Source organism: Magnolia sinica, chromosome 13 (assembly GCF_029962835.1).
Source record: "Magnolia sinica isolate HGM2019 chromosome 13, MsV1, whole genome shotgun sequence".
NCBI lineage: Eukaryota > Viridiplantae > Streptophyta > Magnoliopsida > Magnoliales > Magnoliaceae > Magnolia > Magnolia sinica.
The window spans coordinates 58,551,608-58,576,933 of record NC_080585.1 but is presented as its reverse complement, the minus strand read 5'-3'; the positions used below and the strand labels follow the sequence as shown (position 1 = coordinate 58,576,933).

At 38.5% G+C, this 25,326-nt stretch overlaps 2 protein-coding genes across 2 annotated transcripts in view; one reads left to right on the top strand and one right to left on the bottom strand.

Moving 5' to 3' along the window:
- LOC131223780 (protein RETICULATA-RELATED 5, chloroplastic-like) overlaps window positions 1–7,447 on the bottom strand; it is a 60,099-nt gene extending 52,652 nt beyond the window's left edge. Inside the window, exon 1 of the mRNA XM_058219283.1 lies at window positions 6,778–7,447. Coding sequence (XP_058075266.1) covers window positions 6,778–7,412 — 635 coding nt within the window. The 5' untranslated portion in view covers window positions 7,413–7,447. The remainder of the gene's footprint in view (window positions 1–6,777) is intronic.
- A 7,837-nt stretch (window positions 7,448–15,284) lies between these two features.
- LOC131224292 (uncharacterized) lies at window positions 15,285–23,931 on the top strand. Its single transcript, XM_058219816.1, has 9 exons — window positions 15,285–15,431; window positions 16,078–16,341; window positions 17,262–17,359; window positions 17,619–17,688; window positions 18,031–18,079; window positions 18,878–18,966; window positions 19,055–19,102; window positions 20,762–20,821; window positions 23,744–23,931. Exons 1-9 carry the CDS (start codon window positions 15,285–15,287, stop codon window positions 23,891–23,893), a joined length of 975 nt encoding a protein of 324 aa, XP_058075799.1. The 3' UTR covers window positions 23,894–23,931.
- Window positions 23,932–25,326: the final 1,395 nt, after the last annotated feature.

Here is a 25,326-nt window from a genome sequence, read left to right as displayed (position 1 = left end):
CCAATTGGGTGACTGTTATAAACGAAGAGATCGCTTCCATGGAAAAGAATAAAGTCTAGAAACTTATAGATATGCCTTCCAATCACAAAGCGATAGGTAATAAGTAAGTACTCAATATTAAAAAAAATAGGCAAATGGTACAGTGGATAAGTACAAAGCATGATTAGTTGCTAAATGTTTCACACAGAAAGAAAGCATTGATTACGAGAAGACTTTTTCACCTGTTGCAAAGTTCTCCTCAATCCGCATGATCTTGTCCATTGTCACAAGTTTAAACTTATAGTTATATCAGATGAATGTAAAGACCACATTCTTAAATGGTGACTTGGATGAAGAGATATACATGCAACAACCCATGGGTTATGTAGACAAAAAGCATCCAAAGAAAGTCTGCAAGTTGTTGAAATCTATATATTGGCTGAAGCAATCTTCAAGACAATAGTACATGAGGTTCCACTTAGCCATCACTACTTTTGGATTCACAATGAGTGAAGAAGATCATTGTGTATACATGAAACGGTTTGAAAGATCTTTAATGATATTATCCCTATATGTAATTGATATCGTGCTAGCTGATAATGACATGCAATTGTTGATGTTAACTAAAGATAGGCAATTCTCGAACTTTGAGATGAAAGATCTTGGTGAAGCCAACTTTATTCTCGAGGTAAAAATCATCAGGGATCCCCCTAGGAAATTCTTAGGCTTGTCTCAAGTCACCTACATACAAAAGATCTTAGAGCGGTTCAGGATGGAAATTTCAAAAGATATTGAAACCCTTATGGACAAAGCTACCAAGTTAGACAGAAAATCATATCCCCAGACTAAAGTTGAGAAATTGGCTATGTCCTCGGTACCATATGCAAGCGCGATAAGAAGCTTAATGTATGTTATGCTTTGCACCAGACCGAATATTAGTTATACAGTTGGCATAGTTAGCCGTTATCAGAGTAACCTGGGACAGTCTCATTAGCAAGCCGTCAAACATATATTCCGCTATCTCAGAGGAACGAATGACCTAATTTTGAGTTATGAAGGCACGAGCCTCAAGCTCGAAGGATAATCTGATGCTGCTTGGGGTAATGACGCCGACGAGGGAAAGCCTACTTCAGGATTTGTCTTCTTACTTGGACGGGGAGCTATCTCATGGTCGAGTAAGAAACAGACATCCACAGCTCTTTCATCTATGGAGGCCGAGTACATTGCATGTTGTGGTGCAATTCATGAGTGTGTATGGGTTAGCAGATTTTTACTAGGTCTGGGTGTTGTACCAAGCGTTCGTCAACCTATATCGCTGAAGATAGACAATACTTCTGCCATTGACTTGGCAAAGGACCCTAAACACCAGCAGAAGCCCAAGCACATTGAGATCAAGTATCATTTCGTCCGTGATCAAGTGAGAGATAAGAAGGTCGCCCTAAGCTACATTTCTACTAGGGAGATGATGGCTAATCCCATGACGAAACCTATGGCTAGAGATCTATTTCAGGTGGGGGTGTACATTGAGTCGAACCGAGTCGAGCTGGCCTCAGCTCGACTCAGCTCGGCCACTAGCTGACCTTAGCTCGAACTCGGCTCGGCTCAGTCCTCGGGCCTGACTGGCAAGCTCAGCTTTGCTCAATTAGCAGCTCAGGCCAGTTCAAGCCAAGTTCGAGCCAAGATCGAACCGAGTTCACCTATGCAGCATTTTCACAACCACATGGACTGCACCTTCAAATTCTCATTGAATGTAAAACACCAACAATGGTTTTATAGGTATTTCATCAAACACCTTGTAAGCAACATCAAAATCAAGAAAAAAGGGGATTTGTTTGATGAAACATACCTTCCTTGCCACCAGCCAACACTTCGTTGAGTCATTTCATCAAACACTTGGTGAGCAAATCAGAGAATACCCATTACTTTGTTTTCTGTTTTGCATTTACTTCAATTACATAGATTCATTTATGGAAATTCCTACTGAAACATCAGAGAATACCCATTTCTTCTTCTTTTTCTGTTCTTTTGCTTATATGAATGGAAGATTCACAGAAATTACTACTTTTCAATGTAAGATAACAAGTACCCATTTATTCTATTTCTTTATTATCTTAAATCAACGGCTAGAAGACCCGTCTCCGAAAGGGCTTCAGTGGAAGCTGGATCCAGCTCAAAAGCCATGGAAAATACTAACCCAGGAAAGGGTCAGCAGAAGCCTGGGCTATGGCCTCCAAAGATTAAACCATGCATCCCAAACACCACCGATTACAATCCAAGAGAAATGAAATCTTGGGCGAAGAGAACCGGTTTCGATCCTAACTTTTCTAGAGAGACCATTAACAGCATCAACATCAGAGAGAGGGAGTTGGTCAGCGGGTCACTACGGGTTGGGCGAGTTCTTTTTTCAAACAAAGGGGGAAACTAGAAAGGGATAGATACTAAGGTTTTTTAACTTTTTATACTACCTAACCGAGTTGATCCGAGTCGAGCCAGGTTCGAGCTATATATCGAACCAAGTCGAATCGAGCTGAGGCCAGCTCGAACTCGGCTTAAACTCATTTTCAAGCTCTAAAAACCAGCTTGACTCGGATCGAACTCAGCTTCGAACTGAGCTAATTCGAGCTTTTTCGAGCCGAGTCGAGCGAGTTGACCGAGCTAGCTCGGTTCGTGTACACCCCTAATTTTAGGTTCACGTCAGGCAGATGGGATTGAGGAGAGCTTGAGTGATATGCTTGTATCTAATACCTTTGATCTTTCATCAATGAATAACACATTCCATTTATTCAATATTGAGTACTTATATAAACTAGGTATGTAGATCATCAGCATTTACCATGAGATCATATAGGATTTCTATTTTTTTGTCGGCAGGCCGGTCACCCAATTGCACGGGTTAACCAACCTTGAATGTACAAGAGAGGTACATCTGGGGCGATGTTCATACACTGAGGTATGGACTTCTCTTTATTGTGAATAATAAAGGATGAGGATATGAGTGAGTCATATCCGCCTACAATCTTAAAAGATTGAAGATGAGACTGATCAAGTCGAATAACATAATCACACAATTATTTTACATGCGATCAATGTTATGGCATGAATTAATAGCCAAGTTGTGAGGTTATGAGATGAGTCGTGCCTCATGTCGAATGACCTGCGTATTGTAGACCCGACATATACCTAGTATTTTCTACTTTACGACATGGATTGTAACCACGTGCTGGGACCTTTTACCTACAGATTGCTTTGATTCGATCTAATCATCACAACATACGAGTAGCTAGTCCCGTAGGTGACTCTTTATGTCCTTAGCTACCCTCTTGTGTATAAGAGGATGAGATTGAGTGTCGCTATTTTAGTGTACTATGACGAAAGGTCCTTGATTGGCCAGACTCAATTACGCTAGGAAAGCAGCTTGATTGATTCCAAATTACACATCTGCGTGTGAAAATTCCATGACAACTACCAGCAGTATTGAAGACTTATCCACCAGCAGTATTGAATTTTTATAAATATGCACTTGAAGACTTATCCACCTACAGTATTGAATTTTTTATAGACTTTTGCAAACGATATTCTTTCTTAAAAGTGTGTGTGTGTGTGTGTAAGTATTACTTTAAATTGATTTTAGTTGAAGTTTGTGAAAATCGAGTTTTCAGAATAACTCGATAAGTTGGATAAGTGCGTATATTGACCAAGTACTCCAGATCAAGGTGTCTCATATCGGTATCGGTTGGTGTAACGGTGCCCTCCGAAACCGATACGGATAAGGGGGCGTAACGGCAATACGGGGGCATAACGGCTCGTAACGGCGCAAATATTTTTTTTGCCAAAAAAATATGAAAAAATATGGATTAAATCCGGAATATTCTAAGCATTCCAAATATGCATTCATTTATAAATTGGAACATGTTTATGGTGGTGTAACGGTCCACTCTTTGGTGAGAAGTTGTATCGGACTGTCTGATGAATTTATGAACCAGATAACCTGAATTTAACAACAAAATTCATATATTTAATTTTCTAAATATCTAATTTATATACTTAACAATTTGATATCATTTCTCCCAATAGTTCTTTTAAAATATGAAATTAAATTCAGGTAGATCGTGTTGCCAATTTGGGGCTGACTTGGAGGACCAATCCATGCCCCAAATCAGCCTCAAATTCATGCAATTTATTGGCATTATGCCACTTGTGAATTGGTGGACATTTATTGGATAGTGAATCATGAAAAAAAAAAAATCAAAAGGCCCTATTTTAAAAAATAAGCGTCCACAAATTAACAATTAAAACTATTCAAACAATTTTATTTTAGCATTTTGAGTTAGCAACAGTCCATAATTTAATTGGTAAATTTTAAGTTAATACATGTCTCGTGTACAATTTTTTAAGGGCCCGAATTAGGTAGGACTCAGATTGTGAAGTGTAGCACACGAGTGTCAAAGTTTTTTGGACCCCACTCGTGATGAATGTGTTATATCCACACTGTCCATCCATTTTGCCAAATAATTTTAGGGCATGAGCCCAAAAATGAGGCAGATCCAAAGCTCGAATTAGGCGGGACTCGGATTGTGAAGTGTAGCACACAAGTGTCAAAGTTTTTTGGGCCCCACCGTGATAAATGTGTTATATCCACACCATCCATCCACGTTAGTGTGACCTTATTAACAGGTTAGATGGAAAATAAACAATACAGTGGACCCTAAGAAATTTTTAATGGTGAGCATTCTATAACCACTGTTTCCTATGCTGTGGTCTACCTGAGATTTGGATCTTACTAATTTTTGGCATCATAACCTAAAATGATGTGGCAAAATGGATGGACGGCATGGATAAAATACATACAGCATGGTGGGGCCCATGTGGCACGTGTACATTTTATTAAATTGTGCAATGTGCTGCGTAACGCGTACGAGTCCATTCATTTGACGCAAGCAAGTCCTGTGGGCCTGATCATGAGGTATGTGTTATATCTAAACCGTCCATTCATTTGACGAGCTTGTCTTAAGACTTGACACGAAAAATAATACAGATCTAATTATCAAGTGGACCACACTGCAAAAAGCAGTGGGGGATTGAACGTCTACCATTGAAACCCTTTTTGGGATCACAAAACTTTTGGATCAATATGAAATTTGTTTTTCCTCTTCATTCAGGTCTTTTTGACCTTTTGAACAGATTGGATGGAAAATAAACGTTATGGTGGACCTACGAATTTTTTAACAATGAAAATGATCATCTCACTGCTATTTTTGGTGTGGTCCAGACGATCTTTGGATACGATTGATTTTTTGGCTAATGCTCTAAAATGATATTTAAAAATAGATGAACGGTGTAGATGTAATAAATACATCATTGTGGAGCCCACGTAACTTTGATCTCCTTTGAACCGTTCGTACAACTCGGAGCTCGAGGACTGTCAGCGCTCGTCTTAGCATGACACGTACCTCCAGAAGCTATACTGGTGTATGGTAAACCAGTCAATCCGCTTCCGATTTCAAAAGAAAAAAGAGGGAAAGAAGAGAGAAAAGAAAAAAGAGGGAAAGAAGAGAGAGAGGGAGAGAGAGAGAGAGAGAGAGAGAGAGAGAGAGGAAGAAGAAGAAGAAGCAGCAGGCCAACGCGGCCGCAACCGCAGCTTCCCGAGAAGAAGAAGAAGAAGAGGAAGAAGGAGAAGAAGAAGAAGAAGAAGAAAAGAAAGAAAGAAAAAAAAAAAAAAGAGGTAAGTATTTGTTTGTTTGTTTTTTCCTATTTTTTAAGGCCCGTAACAGCCGTTACGGGTCAGTAACAGCAGTTTCACCCATAACGGGCCCGTAACAGCTGTTACGGTAGCAAAATCGGGGCATCGCTCATTACGCCCCCGTATTGCGTAACGGACCCCACCGTTACAATTACGTATCAGCCGTTACGGCTGATCGGTTACGGCCGATACGTAACCGATATGAGACACCCTGCTTCAGATCGGGAGTTAACTCCATCCGGTGTGGTCATGCGGACTAAGACAGGCATTGTAAAGCTTGAGTGATTAAGTACTAGTTAGGTGGTCACTTAGTACTTAAACATCTATGAGAAGATTACGGTGATCCAACTGGTCCCACGCCTCTGATTCTTTTGATCACGATGTTTGTTTTTTATTGTTATTGGGCAAGTTAGATGAACAAATTATTTTTTTTGATGCCTATCCCACAATGTGATTGAGTGGGAGATGTTGGACATATGCCAGTGGGGCCCACTGGTGGGCAATCACTAGTGGGTGGGTCCCATGAGGTTTGGCCTCCCATTTATTAATCATTTTTCTTTCTTCTGTTTGAAGTTGAATTTTAAATTCAACTTTAAATGAAGATTTTAAATGAAGAGATATGGATAAGACCGGATAATTTCTGGTCTTGTCCAAACTCCTCATCATTCACTATAAATGGGAAGAGGCTCTCTCGCAAATTACACATTAAGCAACAACTAGAGGAAAAAGAGGAAAGTGATAGATTGATTTTTGTCCATTTAGCTTGTTCTTGGGACGATCTAAGCCATAGATCGTAATCCAAGGCTATCTATACCGTAGAATCAGAGGAGTGATTAGACCCATCTGCTCCAGTAGCAGTTAGGTAGACTGCTAGATCTGGACCGTTCATCTTCGGCTTTGTGGAGGTCTCATATAGTGTAGACACTCAAATCTTGAGGGCTCACTCTTCTGCGGAGACTTTCATGCTCTTCATTTATTTATTTATTTAAAGGAAAAACAGATTCGTATATTGAACTTCATCAACTGGACAAAATGAAATGAATCAGTAAAAATCTGACCTTCCATCCACGAATTGATCTAGCTGCTCCTGCAGATTGCACGGAAAGGCTTCAATTGCAACAGAGATGGACCGCTGCTGCTCCAAACACCTGCACCTCAAATTCCTCACAATCTCCAGCTCCAATTCCTTGTCTTCCCTAACCGGGACCTGCTCCGCCTCCCCAAGATATACGATCCGACCATTCATCATCTTCTCCCAGACCCTCTTCTTATCCTTCCCCACCGCCAGAGGTTCTCCAATCACAGTCGCGTCGTAAATCCTAGAAATTATCTCATCCTCCACCTTCTCATCTGCAGCCACAGCTGCAGTGGATGTCGCCACTGCCGTAGCAACAGGCTCCGGAGGCTTGTCTTCAGCATGGGCAATGATTGAATGAACGAATGAAGATCCAACGACCAGAAAAGGGGTGATGAGGATATTCCGGCGGTTTGTGGCTAATGAACGATGGGATTTGGTCGAGGTATCGGAATTCTCGGCGGGATTACGGCAGTTTCGGACGGTCAGGGGCTTCTGGAGGCGATTTTGAGATGGGATGGACCGGAAACTGAGTCGTTCCGAAGGGATTTGGCGGAGAGGAGGTGAAAGAGGGAGAGAGCCGGCTTTGAAGCCGCTTCTCTGCGACTGGGAATTCATTTCCCGCCGGTGAGAGAAACGTCACAAGACGATAATCGCCTGTATATATATTTGAATAATTATATGATAGGCTGACAGATTATGGTGGATTATACGCCTACGCACGCACACATCCGATCTGGACCGTCGACTTTCCCCAGCCAACATGAAGTTCTTGTAGGTGGAGTTACATGGGACCCAATGCAATGTCAGTGACAAATCCTATCCGTCCATTAGTTAATCAGGCTCACAATAGGAGAGGAGAACAAAAATGGGGCAGATCCAAAACTCAGGTGGGCCACACAACTGGCAACAGGGAGAATGGAAATGCCCACTGTTAAAACCTTCTCGGAGCTTTTATATGTCATCCAAACCGTTCATAAGGTTATCCCCACTGGGATGGCTTGATCCAAAACTTTTGTGGCTCCATGAAGATTCAATGGTGTCTGTTTCAATCCCACTTTTTTTCCTGTAGTGTGATCCAAATAAGTTTTGGATCTGTCTCAAAAAAATTTTGATGCTGTTCTATCCTGAGACTGTAAAACTAATGAACGGAGTGGATTTATCACTGGCATCAGGGCAGGCTCGACAGAGCTTCTGCCTACGGAAACTTTGTGTTGGCTGGGCAAGGTGTTGAGGACATTCCTCCACCCGCGTGAACTATCATGTCATTTAATCCGGCACACACACGCACTGTGCGCCCTACCATATTTTATATGTAAAATCCATTCTGTCCATCAAGTTATATACTAGGTACTTAGACCTCGGGACAAAATATCAGCTAGATCCATAACTCAAGGGACTCACACCACGGAATAATATGGATTGAACGGTTGAATATAGGTTTCTGCCTCCGGTAACCATGGTATGTATCTTTCATCAAACCAGTTAATCAGGTGTAACTCAACGAGATGAAGAGAACATACAACAACCATCATGATCAAAAAGTCAAGCAGACCACACCGCGCTGAATTATAGGTTTTATGCGAAATTTTACATTGTTTCCATTGGTTTGTCCTCTATGAGTCTTTTAGCTTGCTGATCTTCTGTATCTACGCTGAAAATAATATTTCCTGCCTGATGGACGGGGTAGATTTTAAGTACATAACATATAGGCCTCACCAGAGCTCGGGTGTTTTACGCGCCACCTAAAACGGGTGTTGTTGGGGATTCCCGTTTATTTGAATTCGATATCAAATGTTCATTAAAAAATGTTTGTATTTTTTTTCTCTCCATTATATTATTATTACATAATGGGTCTAAATTTTGGACGGTTTAGATTGAGGAATTTCATAAAATATTAATACTTATTCATGAAAGTGTATGATACACTACGTACTCCACCAGAGTATCTGGTAATTCCTCTTTTAAATCCGGATAAGTCCATTTCGGTGGTGAAGAAGCTGAATGGCGTGTCGTCGTGCTGGCAGCCCAATCGTTTTTAGGGAAGCGGCTTCGGTCGATACCTGACTGTGGGTCCCACCTTGATGTATGTATCTTATATCCACGCCGTACATCGGTTCTTTCAGATAATTTTAAGCGATGAACGAAAAAAATGCAGAAGATCCAAATCTCAGTTGGACTACATTACAGGAAATACTGGTGATTGACCATTAAAACTTCTCATGGGCAACAAAAGTTTTGGATCAAGCCTATATTTGTGTGGTCATTCCATCCAAGTATTTTTTACCTTATCAACGGGTTGGATGGAAAATAAACATCCTGGTGGATTCCTATAAGTTTTTAATGGTGAACGTTCAACCAACACGTTTTCATGTAATGTGGTCCACCTGAGAGTTGGATATGCTTTTCTTTTTTGTAATTCATATCTCAGACTAATATGGAGCAATGGATGGACGGCGTGGATATAAGAAAAATACATCAGGGTGGGCCCACAGTATACACCGATTACCAGTTGATCCGGCCACGTAAACGAACCCTGCAACTGCAGTGCAGCAGGACCCTCATGCAACGGGCAAAAGGCCCTGATTCACCTCTCCCTACACGCGAGGCCCCTGGATTGGTGATCCAGAGATTCCGGATCGTCCACGGATGGTGGACCAGGATTGCCCCGGTATATTCCAAACAAGATCCTAGCCGTTCAATCCTTGGTCGTTGTTGTACTTGACGCGGATTGCAGACTGACACAGCCTGGCCATTTCGCTACTGGAAGGTTCTCTGTGAGCCCTATGATGATGTATGCGTTTTATCCACACCGTCCATCAGTTTTGGATTATTACTAGAGGGCATATTCCCAAAATTTAGTTAGATCCAAATCTCATATGGACCACACCACGGAAAAATAGTGTTTCCTGAATGCCCACCATTAAAAACTTACTGGGGTCCACTGTAATTTTTATTTGACATCCAACCCGTTGATTACGCGAAAAATACCTGGATGAAGGAAATATACAAATATCAGCTTGATCCAGAACTTTCCTGGGCATTCAATCATCACTATTTCCTTTGGTGTGGTCCACGTGAGATTTGGATCTGCCTCCATTTTGGGCTCACTCCCTAAAATGATCTGCGAAAAATGGATGGACAGCATTGATAAAACACATACATCATGGTGGGGCCCACAAAGCTACTGTCAGTGTCATATGAAATCCACGATCAACTGCTGCTTTTTGTTTCTTCTTTTTAAAAAAAAAATTCTTTCTTTTCAGTTTTTGTTTTTTTCTTATTCGCTTGGCCTCGAATTGGCTGGCTAGCATTTTGTTTTTTTTTTTTTTTCTCAAGACGAGGATTTGGAGAATTCCTAGTCACATATTCGACCAGTTTCCTCATCATATATCTCCCCGAACGAGGGAGAGAAAGGAGAGAACGGAAGCGAATTATCCAGAAGCGTTTGTAAAATCGTGGTTTTTTTTTGTCTTTTTGACATAGCAATTCAGAACGACTCGTTTGGTCCTGAATCGGGTTGAGTCCCATCTACTCTGGCTACTGATTGTTGAATGGTATTGAACTCGACCGAGTCAAGTGGACTGAAACAGATCAATCCATGGTAAAAACAGATTTCTTCTGCCCCACAAGAGCCCGTGATAGTTCAACGTATACATGGTAGTGACTCACCAACGTTAGGCATGGAAATTTAGACCATTCAAACTGATTATCTAATTGTGGCTGGAGAAACATAAAACAACTAGGGTCAGAATATTTACCATCTGATTACGCTCTTGGGGTTTGGACAACTCGCTATTTTAATTTTGAATCTGGAGGCATTCTCCATCCATAATGCGCCATGCAATTTGGCTGCTGTGGATATCCTTCTTGAGTGCTACATGTGCGCAGGCATCAACCATTTGCACCTAAGGGTTGAAAATGTAGAAGTAGAGAAATTGGATAAATCGCACTTAAAGATGATCTTAAGGCACGTTATAATTGTTGGGGAACCGCGGAAGCAAACCTCAAATTTAGATCGCACAACAATAAGCAAATGCCATCAAAGCATGCACAAGTATGCATGAATTTTATGTGGAAAACCCTCGCAGAAAAAACCACAACACAAAGCAACAACAATCACTGTAAAACAAAAAGGTATAAGAGATGAATGCAATAACAATCATAAAATCCTGATTTCCTCCTCTCCAAATCCTAAAAATGTTTAAGGCCTGATTGAAATATCATGATCCTACAATTACACTCATATATATATAGTATAACACCCAAAATAGAAAACTAATCACACAATTATGCAAAATTGTGCGTGTCGTCAATCTAACCATTGATCGATCGATATTGATCGAGCAATCCTTGATCAATTAAGCATTGAAATTGTTTTTGCTTGTCAATATACGTGAGTGTTGAGTCTGTCAATCCAAATGAGATCTTAAATAAAGACATCAAGATCAAACCTCAACAAAGATGAAGGTCATGATTAAACTTAAACTGACAAACCCTATAAGGTATATGCCCCCATATAATCCCAACTTACCCTATAAAAAGGAATTAAAAATCTTCTGGTTAAGTTGGTATATAATGCACAGTGAGTATAAATGGAAGAAAGAAATAAAATTGGAAAAATCATAAGTTCTGGTCAAGTAAATCGAACGGCAATCGAGGGAATCTTCGATAACATCGAACATCGGTCGATAGTATCGAATGTACACCCATTCTGTCCAGTAATAAAAAGAAAGATATACAGGAAACCTCGATGGCATCGATAGCTATTCGATATCATCGAAGTCCATGCTTCAATATCATCAACGTTGGCCTTCGATTACTTCAACCGTGGACCTCGTCCAAAAAATCAGAAAATACTCTTAAGTGCTCTTTAGTGACATTGAAGCCTCCTCCATGTTATCGAGAGTAAGTTATCGATGGCATCGAAGTCTATTTAATAGCATTGAAACTAACTTAGTTTTGTCCAACAAGCTTTTAAAGAAAACCGATTTTCTTCAAGTTCATTGAAGACCATTGAATACCATCAAAATTCAATCTTCGATGGATCGAAGGACTCTTCAATGGAATCAAATAGGGGACAAAATTGTCCAGCAAACTTTTTGTATTGTACAAAAGAAATCTCAATAGAATCGAGCGCCCCTCGATGAATCAAAGCGCTCATCGATATCATCGAAAGACGCTCGATGAAAAATAATCAGAATCTATCCTACTCTTAAATGAACATCTTGAGTAGAGAATCGATGCAATCGAAGATAGTTCGATTATATCGAAATTCATATTTCGATAACATCAAATACCCTTCGATGACATCGACAATATCAAAATTCTACCTGTTCTTTTACCACTGGGATTTCAACTCTATAAATACACTAGTGTTGCTCTTTCTAAAATGAGCTAGAATCCAAGAGAGTTTGAGCCTGTTATTCCAACATCTACATTTGGTTGAGTGTGAAATATTTCATATTTTTCCTTATTTATACCTTTGTTTTATAAACATGATAGTGCTTAATCGATCTAATTATGCATGTTTTCATATGCGATGTGATTTCTAGAGCTTAAGGTGAAATTGATGCCAAAAAAAAAAATTTATACTCAAAAGATTACTAAATGAAAATTTGAAAATTTGGAAGTCATTAATGAAGAATTTACATGCCAAAGATCTAAGGAAACCAAGTGAGAAATAAAGAGAAATGAAGATTTGAAGTGAATAGAAGGAATCCTGAAAATTGTCTTAAAAAAAGAAGATTCCTGAAAATTGCATTGAAAAAACATAGTTTGGAATTCTGAGTTTAAAGTGAAATTTTCTTGAAATAGACTTTCGGTCTGACCAAAGTGCAGTTTCGGTCCGATCGAAATCGCACAAAACAGTCCAGCGAGAAACATAATTTTCAGCCTTAATTCGATCCAACTGAAATCGCGCAGATTTGTCCAGAAAGAAAGTGCAATTTTCAACTTTAAATTGGTCTGACCGAAGCATAACTTTTTACGCAAATTTGAGTCAGTTTCAAAGTTGGTCCAAACAAATACTATAAATATGGATCTTTTAATTGTTTCTAAGCACGAATTAGGGTTGGAAGAGTGGAGCAAAGTGTTAGAGAACTTCAATGAGTCCTTTCTTCTTCTTCAATCTTCTTCTTCTTGTTAGTTTTTATGCTTTGTTTAAGAGTTTTTAGTTTAATCATATATATGATTAACTAAACCTCTTAGCTAGGGCTAACAGGTTAAACTTGTAGTGTGTCGGGATGTTTATTTTGCTTTGATTCTTGTTTATGTTGAACTTCGTTAGATTTTAATTTAATTTTAAGGAATATTTTCAGTTTTCTATGATTTATTGTGACTCAAATTACAATAAATGTTGTAATAGCTTCAGATTTCTTTTCCTGTTTTGAGATTGTGAAATTAGTAAATCTTGCTATTCACCATTGTCTCCTGGGCATGGTAGGGTGATGAAATCCCTTCTACTCATCACAATTCTCTTGAATTGAGAATTTAGTTAATGAAAAGTTCATATTTGATTTAATTATTTTATCTTCTAATTTGATAGGATAGGACTCCAATTCCAATTGTGTTCCTTGAATCATGTAAAGTAGCATCTTAATAGCTACAAGTGAATCCTTGGCACCCTAGTTCCCACCTTTAATTGTTAGTTTAAACATTATTCACAATTACTTTCATTTATTTCAGATATAGATTTAGATATTTTTCTAGTTCTAGTTCTGGTTATTTTAAAATGCGTACAAGTTTAGTCCATGTGGATTCGACCTCGGTCTTACCGAGTTATTACTACATCGTGATCCTACACTTAGGGTTGTGAACAAGTTTTTTGCGCCGTTTCCGTGGACTACAGATGCATTTTTCTAAACTTAATTGGTATTATAATTAGGTTAAGATTAGGGTTTATTTTTCTACTATATTTTTCTGTTAAGATTTTTTCTAAAAAAATTTTGAAACTAACATTATTTTCTGTTTTGTAGGATCCTAACATAGCAACTTTTATTCGGTAATTTTGTTCCAACCCTTTCTCTTATCTTTTTTAGATATTTTATTGTTTTAGTTTTTTTAGTTTTCTTTTTAGATTTAGTTGTTTAGTTACTTCAGGGCGGAGAATGTTTCATGCCCAAGTGGGTTCATAATAACATTCTACGTCTTTTGAGTGGAGGAGGATTAGTTGAAGGGTTGCCTATCCATCGCAGGATTAGATACCACTTGAGATCCCCTGAGTTAATAGAAGTGATGGCTGCAAATCAACCTCAACCTTCAGTTGAGGAAGTTCAGGATGAGAATGAGGTGCATCATACACCCCCCGCCTCGTACTTTACGAGATTATTTATAATTGGCAGGGGTGAGCACACCTTCCTGCATGATTTTTTCAAATAATGCAGAAAATATGAATATTAAACTTGGGGCGATCTAACTATTTCCAAAGTTCCATGGACTTGAATCTGAAAGTCCATATCTACACATGAAAGAGTTTGATGAGATAATAGCCACTGTACACTTTCCCAATATGTCTGAGGACATGATCAAGTTAAAACTCTTTCCCTTTTCCTTAAAAGAAAAAGTTAAGACTTGGTTGCATTACTACGATTACGATCTATTGGCAGATGGAACGACATGACAAGGGAGTTCATAAAGAAATTCTTCCCATACCATAAGACGAACACCATCAGGAAGTCGATCATGAACTTCGTCCAAAAGGAAGATGAGATATTCTTCAAATGTTGGGAGCAGTTCAAGGATCTTGTCAGTTCATACCGACAACATGGCTTTGAAACGTGGTGCATAACAAATTTATTTTACGATGGACTGACATCTTCCATATGCCAATTGGTCGAGATGATGTGCAATAGGAAATTCATGAATAAAAATGTCGATGATGTGTGGGATTACTTTGACAAACTTGTTGAAAACGCACAATCATGAGATATTTCCCCAAGACCCAGCATCATTTCTAAGCTTACTCAATCAAATGAGAGGGGTGAAATATATATTTTGAAAAATGAAGATGATATAAATGCTAAAGTGGCCAATCTCACAAAGAAATTTGAGGCCATAGAACTTAAGAAGGATAGGGCTAAGGAAGTTGTTTGTAGTATTTGTACTTGTAACATTCATACAACTAAAAATTGTTCAACAATATCTGCTTTTCAAGAAATATTGAAGGAGCAATCAAATACCATGAACAACTACCAAAGACCTTTCAGTGGACCTACCTCAAATACATATAACTCAAGTTGGAAGAACCATCTAAATTTCAGTTGGAGGAATGAGCAAACTGCTACTCCTCAAGAGGATCCGGTCTTAAAATATATTCAAAATAAAGAGTTTTTTAATCAAGGTACGTTACAAGCCTTTCAAGGCCTTACAAAGGCCATGCAAGGGCTTGAGATGAACAAATTGATTGGGGAGAAAGGGATCCTTCCGGCCCAACCTCTCCCCAACTCTTAACCGCAATCTGAAATAAGTGACCCAAACTCTTCAAGTTAAATGGAGCAGGCTAAGTATATAACCACTCTTAGGAGTGGGAAGATTATTGACAAAACCATTTTGGCGAGGGCCGAAAAGCCTAAGGACCCACAAGGAACTAAGAATGATGGACCTAACAATGGCCCACATGAGGAAGAACCAAAAAAAGTAAGTCGATTGTGCCATTCCTCCAACAGTTGATTGCACCAAAACCTCTAGCTAACTCACAAGATATTCTAGAGGTGTTGAAACAAGTGAAAGTCAACATCTCTTTGCTGGACATTGTGAAACAAATTCCCTTTTACATCAAATTTTTGAAAGATTTATGTACAACCAATAGATGACAGACTATTCAATAGAGAATTTTGCTGACAAAAAAGGTGAGTGCATATAGCACTACAAAAAAAGAGGTAAAAATACAGACCTACTGGCTTGTTTGCTACGGATATAAACCGTAGCTACTATTACTACGGTTTTTATCCATAACTAAAATGTTCCTACACCGTTAATAATTAATAGTAGTGTAAGGAGCCCTATAGGGCCTAAAAAAATATATATGTTATATCTAAGCTGTCCATATATTTTGAAATATTATTTTAGAATAGGAAATAAAAACTCAACTAGATCGAAGGCTTATGTGGACCACACGTAGGAAACATGAAAATTAAATCACATTTGCTTCCTATAGTGTGGTCCCCTTGGGCGTTCAATGCACTTTAAGTTTAGAATAATGAATTAAAATAATTTATTAAAATTAATGAACGAAATGGATAACCCAAATACATCATGGTGAGCCCCACTGAGCTCTTGATAGGACTGTCCTTGTCCGTCTCACGAAAGGACGCCCAAAATTGGGCGCGCGCTCAAAAACACGGCCGCGCCCAACTCTCTCTCTCTCCGTTCCCTATTACTCTATCCCTCCGTTCCGCTCTCCCTCTGGATCTTTGCTCCATCTTCTCATTCTCCTCCCTCTCTCTCCAATGCATATCCGCCCTCTCTAACTCTCTCCATTGCAGCAGTTGTGAAGCTCTTACCCGAAGAAATCCACGTCATTCAAAACCCTTCTCATATCTTTGAGGTATCTTTTAAAACCGAATTTTTAACATTTTCTATTCCCCCTAAACTATTTGAAGTGAAAAGGTTTTCTGTTTTCTTTTTCTCAATTTTTAACATTTTCTATTCCCCCTAAAATTCCCTGATTTTTGCTGCACGTATCATCAAATCACATGTATTGATCGATACACTGAAAATGTATAAAGGCCCTGAGTGTGTTATATCACGATACACAAACGATATCTGTGATTTTTTCGTGGACACGGGGGATTTTTACGTATCCCCCTGGTTTCATGTCACACTTATGCGATATCGATTGTATTCTTTCCCATGGCTAACTTACATACAAGCATTTAGCACTTTCATTTCCCGTCTTAGTTCCTCTTGATTGGTTTCTTAAAAAAAAAATCATTTGAGTGTAGAATATGTGATTTGAATGTACGACTTGAATCATACATCCAATTGTATGATCTGTATCATAAATTGTTGGATTCTGAAAGGCATAATATCACTTCTAGATGTTTGGGCATTATGTTTTTAAAACATCAAGGTTTACTTACATGCCATTAAATTTAGATTGTTTATAACTTATAATTGAGCGTAGACATGAATATTGCTATCATGTCTGTAATTGTTCATTTTAGTGGTTATATTATTCATGCTTCCTGCTTGTTAGGAATACTAGGCCTTTGCATGCTTATTTCTTGGGTGGTTGAACTCCTCAATTCTCAATAGTATTAACAATCTTAGATGCATATGACAGAATGAGGTTTTTGCTATATGTATGCATTCAAAATGGTTCAAAAGGCGCGCGCGCACACACACACATATATTTTTCCTGTGAGAAAGTTTTGTACATCATCAGGTTATTTTTTATAATGACAATGGCACAAAAAAGTATTGAACCTCTTTTCCCTTTCCTTTGTACTTTTCAAAACATTCCAGGCAGAGAATACATTTGGAGATATAAGTGGCAAGGTAGTAGCAGACTTTGGTTGTGGTTGTGGTACATTGGGTATTGCAGGTGCTCTTTTGGGTGCCGAGTGAGTACCTTCTCTCCCTCGTTTGGTTAGAATCTTTTTTGTTTTTCAAGTAAATTGCTTACTCTCTGCTGGAATGTTTTCATTTTGATGCCACCCACTGGTACAAGTTTTGTTATAATCCAGGGTGATTTTGCACATTTTACAAATTTAAACTTTAAATGTGAGAGCCAAACAGGATTTTTCAGTATGCAATTTTTGATGAAATTTCCTTTCATGAACTTATTCTAAATTGATGAGACGTGCTTATATGATGTGACAGACATGTGGTTGGCATTGACATTGATTCTCAATCTTTAGAAATTGCTTCATTAAACGCTGCAGATCTTGAGGTAATATCATGTCCTCCACTTTTGTGTTTGTCACGATATTGATCAGCTTCATGGAGTCACCATCACCACCACCATCATCCAAACCTTATCCCAATTAATTGGGTTGGCTACTTGGACTCACTATATATTATATTTGATTTTTACGATGAAGTCATGCTTATTTACATTATTGACCATTCACAAGGATGAAATGTGAAGATATTGTACTTTTTATACGTTTCTTTTTCTAAACCACCCGGTTTCTATGTTACACATTTTATGATATCTATGTGCAGGACATATTTGTAGAATAGAGATGTTTCACTGACACATTGCTTCTTGGTTACATATTTGCATGGGCAGTTGGACATAAATCTTATCTGGTGTGACATCAAAAATTTACAATGGAGAGGTATACATTTAATCCCTTGTCCTGTTCTTTTGTTGAATACTGAGGACAGAAAAAGGGTGCATTTGGAAAAAAAATACTATTTGCATTGAACAGAATGGGTTTTGATGGAAATGGTCATTGTGCTCAATTTGCCACTTGCTGCACTTGATGGATTTTTTTAGCAGAATCAGTTTTCCACACTTCCTGAAGAAATGCATATTTCCAAATGCAAGCTGACACCATTTAAATAGCGTCAACTGGGAATTTCCAAATTCAGCTAGTATTGTTGAACCCTTTTTTGCTCCCCTGTTTTAATACGGTTGTGATAATATGCCTTCTCCACAAGAGTATTTGGTGCTGCATGTAAAGATCAACTCATGAATTTTACCCCAATGGGCTGCTCCTATTTTCAGTTATTTGTTTGAGATAAGTTGTTTTAAATGATTCAAGTTTCTCCTCATTAGGCAACTCAACTAGCCCTGCAGAAGTAAAAGGCTACAAGCTTCAGTTCACTCTCCTTGGATCTCCTACGTGGTTTGAGAACCTGAAAACTGGACTCGGAGGTCCACTGGGTCGAGTCGACTTGAAGACTCAATTGACAATTCAAAACACTTGAAAGCAAGAATTCAAGAATTAATAATTATTATTAATATAAAATGTATTATAAAAATGCATAAATTAATAAAAATATGAAAGCCCTGGAAAAACTTGACTAAACTTGGTCAAGTTTTCAACTCACTCAAAAGGATGATGAGGAGCAGAAAAGAAAAGAAAGACTTGAAAAAAAGGTTCTTTATCCAATACATCCTATTTATGTAGGCAAAATAGTCGACACTGTTGTAATGAACCCTCCATTTGGGACTCGGAAAAAAGGTTCCAACATGGATTTTCTCTTTACAACTTTAAAGGTGAGAACCAACTATTTGTTCAATGACCTGGGTCATGCTTGTTCTATTTACCTGGTCCTAAGTTCCCTCCTTGCAATTGCCATTGTAGGTTGCCTCTCACGCAGTCTATTCATTGCATAAGACCACAGCAAGAGACGAAAGTAATTTTCTTTACCAGCTTCGGTCAATGCTGTTTTATGATGGAAATTTGCTGGCATTTAAAAAAAAAGAAAAAAAGAAAAAAAAAAGAGAGAGATGAAAATTTACACTCTTCTTCAACTCATACATAATGGATACACAACTTGGCAACGCCACACACTTGCTCTCTAATATAAAAACAGCAGTCAATGAGAACTTTGAATTGATGATAACTGGATACTTCAAAACAGGCAATGTATCTACACTGTCCTATTTCTGGAACTTCAATCTTATGTGAAGAATCCATATCTATGCATGTCTATTCCACATCCATAATATCACATTCACTGTTTATATTTATATGTTATTATTATTTTTTATCAACGATGCATTACACATTATGGTGTCCAAATACTTGTATTTGTTCAAAGTGTCCTTGCAGATAAAGTAATGAGAAAGGCATTTTACATGGCTGGATACTTCTCTTTTGTACACCTGCTGTGTTCTCTCAGCCATCTTGTCCATGGTTTTGAATGTCGGTATCGGTCAACGTATCGGCCTGATGGAAAAATGATATGATACAGCGTCGCGTATTGGTTTCGGGGCTGTTTCGGCCCGTATCGGTCAGAATTTTCTTTTTTAAAGCAAAAAAAAGGAGGAAAAATAAGGAAAAAAAAGATATCCAAGAATCTATTATTATTATTATTTGGTATTTTGACGATGTATTCAAGGGTGTATTTTACCTCTTGGATTTGATAATCATACTCACTGTAGGAGAAAACTCTTCTCTAATAGAAATCCAAAAAGGATATCAGTAGCGCTACAAATCCAAACCCAGGCACGTCCCATACATAAAACCAATTCCTACTTGCATCTTAGCTCGTCGTTTGTTTTCAATCTCATCTATCTAATTTTGTGTATGAGCACTTAAGCACTGTAGCGCGTGTAGTGCATTACTCTCTCGTTCTCTCTGCAAATGTAGGTGATAGGTCTCCATGATTATGTGAGGCCCATCCACGACTACATCATCCACCTAATGAATGGACAAGCCTAATCTTTGTGTGTGTGCGTGTGCGCGTGTGTGCAAATATAGTTGATGGGTCTCCATGACTGTGTGATTGTGTGAGGTGCATCCACGGCTGCATCATCTACCTGATGAGTGGATCAGCTTGATTTTTGTGCATGCTAATGTTGATGGGGAAGGCCAACTTATGCACTATTTGATGTCCCACTTGCTTACCATAATGCCATGTATACTTTGTGGGGTAGCCGGGCTAACCACTATCTATCTGGTTTTGTGAGTGCAGAAATTTATTCGTTCAACAGTGTTATGTCCTTGAGATTCACGTTTTAGTTGGATATTTCTCATGAATGATCTGATCTTGAGATTCAGGTTTAAGGTATTGAGCAAGGTTTTAAAAACCCTTAACTCAAATTGGACTTGATATGGACCCTAGAACAACTCCATATTTGGTTGAGCACTCAATGTGGGCTTTTGTGTTTAAGGAGCCAATCCTCTAGTCTGATTTGTAAGTTTTCTGCATAGTTGAACGTGTGACTGAGTCATTCCTTGTTTATTGATGCAAGAACTTGATTGAGTTTTAAACTCCACTGCTGAGTTTTAATCATGCTATCCAATGTTTCTTTTCTTGTTGTTGCTGCCTTGCGGGGTTTGTAGCATGTGAGACGAGCGGCCTTACGTGATTTCAATGCTAAAAGTGCCGAGGTTTTGTGCGAGGTAAGTGGCAATTATTTGGCTTCAAGTTGTCTTTTTTTAATCAGTAATTTCAGGCCCTCATCTTCTTTCACCTTAAAAGAGTGAAAATGCGTACTATTTTGATCAGAAAATGGTCAAAATGTTTGAGAATTTGGTGATGCAACCAAGACAAATACCCATGTTTCAAATTAGGCACACCACTTCTTGATGATCAACCACAGAATTTCTCCACAAGTAGAATTTTATGTGTTTTGGAACAAGTAGCATGGGGTTCTTCTCAGTGTCATGAAGGCTTTTTTCCTTTCTTCTTAATCAATAACCTCATTTTATTAAAAACATGAAGAAAAGCTCTTATCAATTTACAAGTGGATAATATTATGGGTGACAATGAGGGGTACTGGGCTGGGTGTTAATGCACTTTGGCCACTATTTGCACATGCATGCTTGCTAGGTGACGATGAGGGGTACTGGGCTGGGTGTTGATGCACTTTGGCCACTATTTGCACTTGTATGTTTGCTAAGGTTGTGTGCTTATGCCATGTAGCCAAACCATAAAAAGGTCCCAGGTTGATTAGTTTGTGGTGTTCACAGGACCAATCGGAGATCCAAAACAGTAAACCAATTGTTTTCTTGGTGCCATAGGACCCATCGGCTGTGGCCTATACAGTGGATCAAGTGGTCTGTGGGACCAACGGAACCATTTGTCCAAGTTTGAGTTCCAGCCATGGGTATAGCCATATCTAGCCATATCATGTAGCTAGGGCTCGTTGGGATGACTGTAAATTTTGTAGGTGGTAAATGATTTGCAGTTGTAAATCATTTACAACCTGTCCTGTTTGGCTTTAAGCTGTAATATGTTTACAGGTAAATAATTGTCTATGTTTGGATAGCTTGTAATTGTTTACAGGGATTTCATTTGCTGCTAAAAGTTCAAAATTGTAGCCGCTAGGCTGCAAATGATTTGCAGGTAAATGAAATCATAGCTTTACAGAGAGATCTCATTTGCAGCTAAAAGCTGTAAATGATTTACAGTCTGAAAATTATTTACAGGCATTTTGCAGCATCCAAACATTGCCTGTAAATCATTTACCTGTATTTCATTTACAGCTAGCCCAATTTACAGGTGTTTAAATGACCTCTTAGGTTGATTTAGTTCTAAGAGTTTCCAGTAAATTGTTTACCAGCAGGCTTCCTTTATTTAGAAAGATTTTCTTTATTGTTTATATTTGTTTTGAACCTAAATTAAGAAAGTTGGGTCATTGTTATTGTCATTTGTGTTGAACCTAAATTAGGAAAGTTGGGTAGTGGTAGGAAAGTAGAAGCTAGCCTGCCTATATAATACAGGCCTTGTGTCTTGAACGGGGACATGTGCGAATCTCTGCTTCCAGAGATTAGAATGTGTGATTGATGATTCTTCTACTTTCTTTCGACTGGTTCGATGCCGTAGAAGATTATTGGAGTCTTTCGACATTCTGTATCTAATTGTCTTGATTTCTGCTATTCAGAGGAGTTTCTGTTAAAGATCCTGCTTCTGAGATCTGGTGCATGCATACTTTGCCTTTCCCCCTCTTATTTTGGAGCAAAAAAACTCTGTACAACATCAACCTTGGTATCAGAGTTTCAATACTCAGTCCTGCCTCCAATCCCAACAAAAAATAAATAAATCAATAAAACAAAAACAAAAACTAAAAAAGGCAGTTCTTATTTCTCAATGCCCACTCCCATAAGCTACAGGCCCAGGTCCAATCCTGCTCTCTAGCATTTATATACTAGAGATACTGTGCACAACATCAAAAGAGAAGGTTATATAGCTCAAAAGAGAGGGTTATGGATTTATTCAAAAGAGCAGGATTTATATAATAGGCAGGATTTATATAGCTCACTTTTGATTTGTACACATAAATTCTGCTGTTCTCTTTTTACTAGCATTTATATAGTCATCCTCAGCTGAGAAGTGATGCGTGCGGTCCTGAAGGTAAAGGCTGAGGGAATTGATGTTGGGTGGGCAGCTCGCCATGATACTTTTGCCAAGCAAATAATGAAAGTCAACCCTAAAAAGCTGGGACAAGGCTATGATGATGATGATTTTTTTCTGGAACAGATTCGGTAGTATGCTGTTCATTTGATTTTTTTCTGGACTGCAGAACACTATATTGAAACCCGACCACTGGAACTACAATTTTCTTATTTTATATAAAATCCGAGTCATGGCTATCCTTTACTCAAGAGGCTTATATCTTACATAACAACAAGGTAAGACCTCACAACTTCTCCATTATTTTTTTTGCTATACAATGATGCCATTGTCTCCTGCTTTGTTCCTGATAGCTTCAATTGCTTGTGTATTCGAATTATATGGCTCTTGGATGTTCTCCTGATTCTGATGGCTGTGGACATGGTTCATGTTGTATTTTCAGATAGTTGAAGAAGCTTGTACTAATCTCCTTTCTAACATTTTGTGTGAATATCTCTATGACTTGTCTGAAGTATTCACAGGTTCTACACCAACTGTCAGGTATGATCCATCGATCTCTATCTTCTCCATCTTATATAATCCCGGCATTATTTGCAACTGGCATGATTAAATGTCTGTATTTTGCCTCTTATCCCATAACTTATTCTTGTCATGATGGAATTAAAGAATGAATCACTTTTAGGTTGCTGCTAGTTTCACATGCCCAAGACGCACCGTCCTTGAATGAGAGGCTTAAGTGTAGTGAGCATTCAACTGCAACATTAATTGGTACCTTGCTTCATAAAAAATTTCAGGTTTTATGTTCAAAAATTGCCTTTTCTGAGAAACAGGATCTGCATAAATGGTCCCAAATGTCACTGACTTCACAAGCCATAGTTAAAAAAAAGGATCTCATCCAATGTGTATCTTTGCTATCTAGATATCTCTCATGTTACTAGAGCTGAGGCTGTGTGTGTCGGTTTGTGCAGGGGCCATACTATTGTGGTGCTGGAGTTGACAAGGCACTTGGACGATCTTACATTTGGACGATCTCTGCTCGTATTATACTTACAACCGGCGATCAGTTGTATTTTGAAATTTGTTTATTTAGAAATGTGAATGCAGGATGCATTGCATGATTTGATTGCTATTTGTAATATGAATGGATCGTTTTCTTTCTTGATTGTATTGATCGATCACAGTAGGTTTTTGCAAGGGTAACAGGTGCTATTGTTGTAATTTTTTTTAAAAAATTAGCTACGGATAGTATTCGTAGCTATTGTTCTAGAAAACCGTAGCTATTACCACCTCCAGCAATGTCTTACAGATTTCGTTCTACTTTTAGCTACAGATATTATCCGTAGTGGTATGTACATTTCGCTACAGAAAGTATAGCTACGTATTATATCCGTATTGACATCTATTGCTACGGATTTAATTCGTAGCCATAGCTTTTTTACCTTTAGCTACACCACTAATTGCTACGGCCGTGCTATGGACTATAACCGTAGCAATAGGTCTTTTGCTACGGTTTTTATCCGTAGCCTTTGTCCCTTTTTTTGGTAGTGGTGCCATCCTTAAGTAAGATGTGTCACAAAAATATAAAGATCCTGGTAGCCCAACTATCACCTGTATAATTGGGAATCACCAGATAGAGTACACATTTCTTGACTTGGGAGCAAGCGTTAATTTGATTCTTCTCTCGATATATTGTTGAGTGTCAAATATTGCATATTCTCCCATATTTATATTTTGGTTTTATGAACATGATAATGCTTAAAGGTATATTTTATACATGCTTGTGTTGTAAGGTAAATCTAAGAGATTGGATTGAAAAGAATGCCAAAAGAATGGATTTAATTCTCAAGAATCGCTAAGGCATAGGATGGATCTTGAAGACTAAGAATGAAGAATTCACGTGCCAAAGGCCCAAAGAAACCAATTACAAAAGCTGAAGAAAGGATTCGAAAGATTGCAGAATCTGGAGTAGAAAAGAGACAGGTTCAGTTCGACCGAACCCATGTTTGGTCAAACCGAACTTGCACAAAACAATCCAGCGAAGAATAATGAAATTCAGAAGCTAATTCGGTCCAACCGAAACCTAGTTCGATCCGATCGAGGGAGGATTCAGTGTGACCAAAAGTGTACAAATTACTCCAGCGCTAAAAGGAGTTAATTCGGTTAGACCGAAGATTAATTCGGTCCGACCAACAACTTAAGTTTGTTCCGACCGAAAACAGGTAACTGCTGAAACAGATTCCTTTCCAAATTCAGACTCGACTTTAGTTTGACCGAAGCGTAGCGCGGAAAAGTTGTGGATTGCATAATTCAAGTCGGTGTGTAAGGTGGAGCTTCACAAGTATAAATAGGAGTCCCTAGGACGTTCCTAGGCAACATCTAGGGTTTAAGGAGCAGAGCCAAAGGGTGGAGAGCCGCTGCCAAGAGTCTTTCTTCTTCTTCCTTAGTGGTTTTTTATGTTTTATTTAAGAGTTCTTAGTTCAATCATGTCTATGGTTGGCTAAACCTCTTAGCTAGGGCTAAGAGGGGAAGCTTGTAGCGTGATTGAGATGTT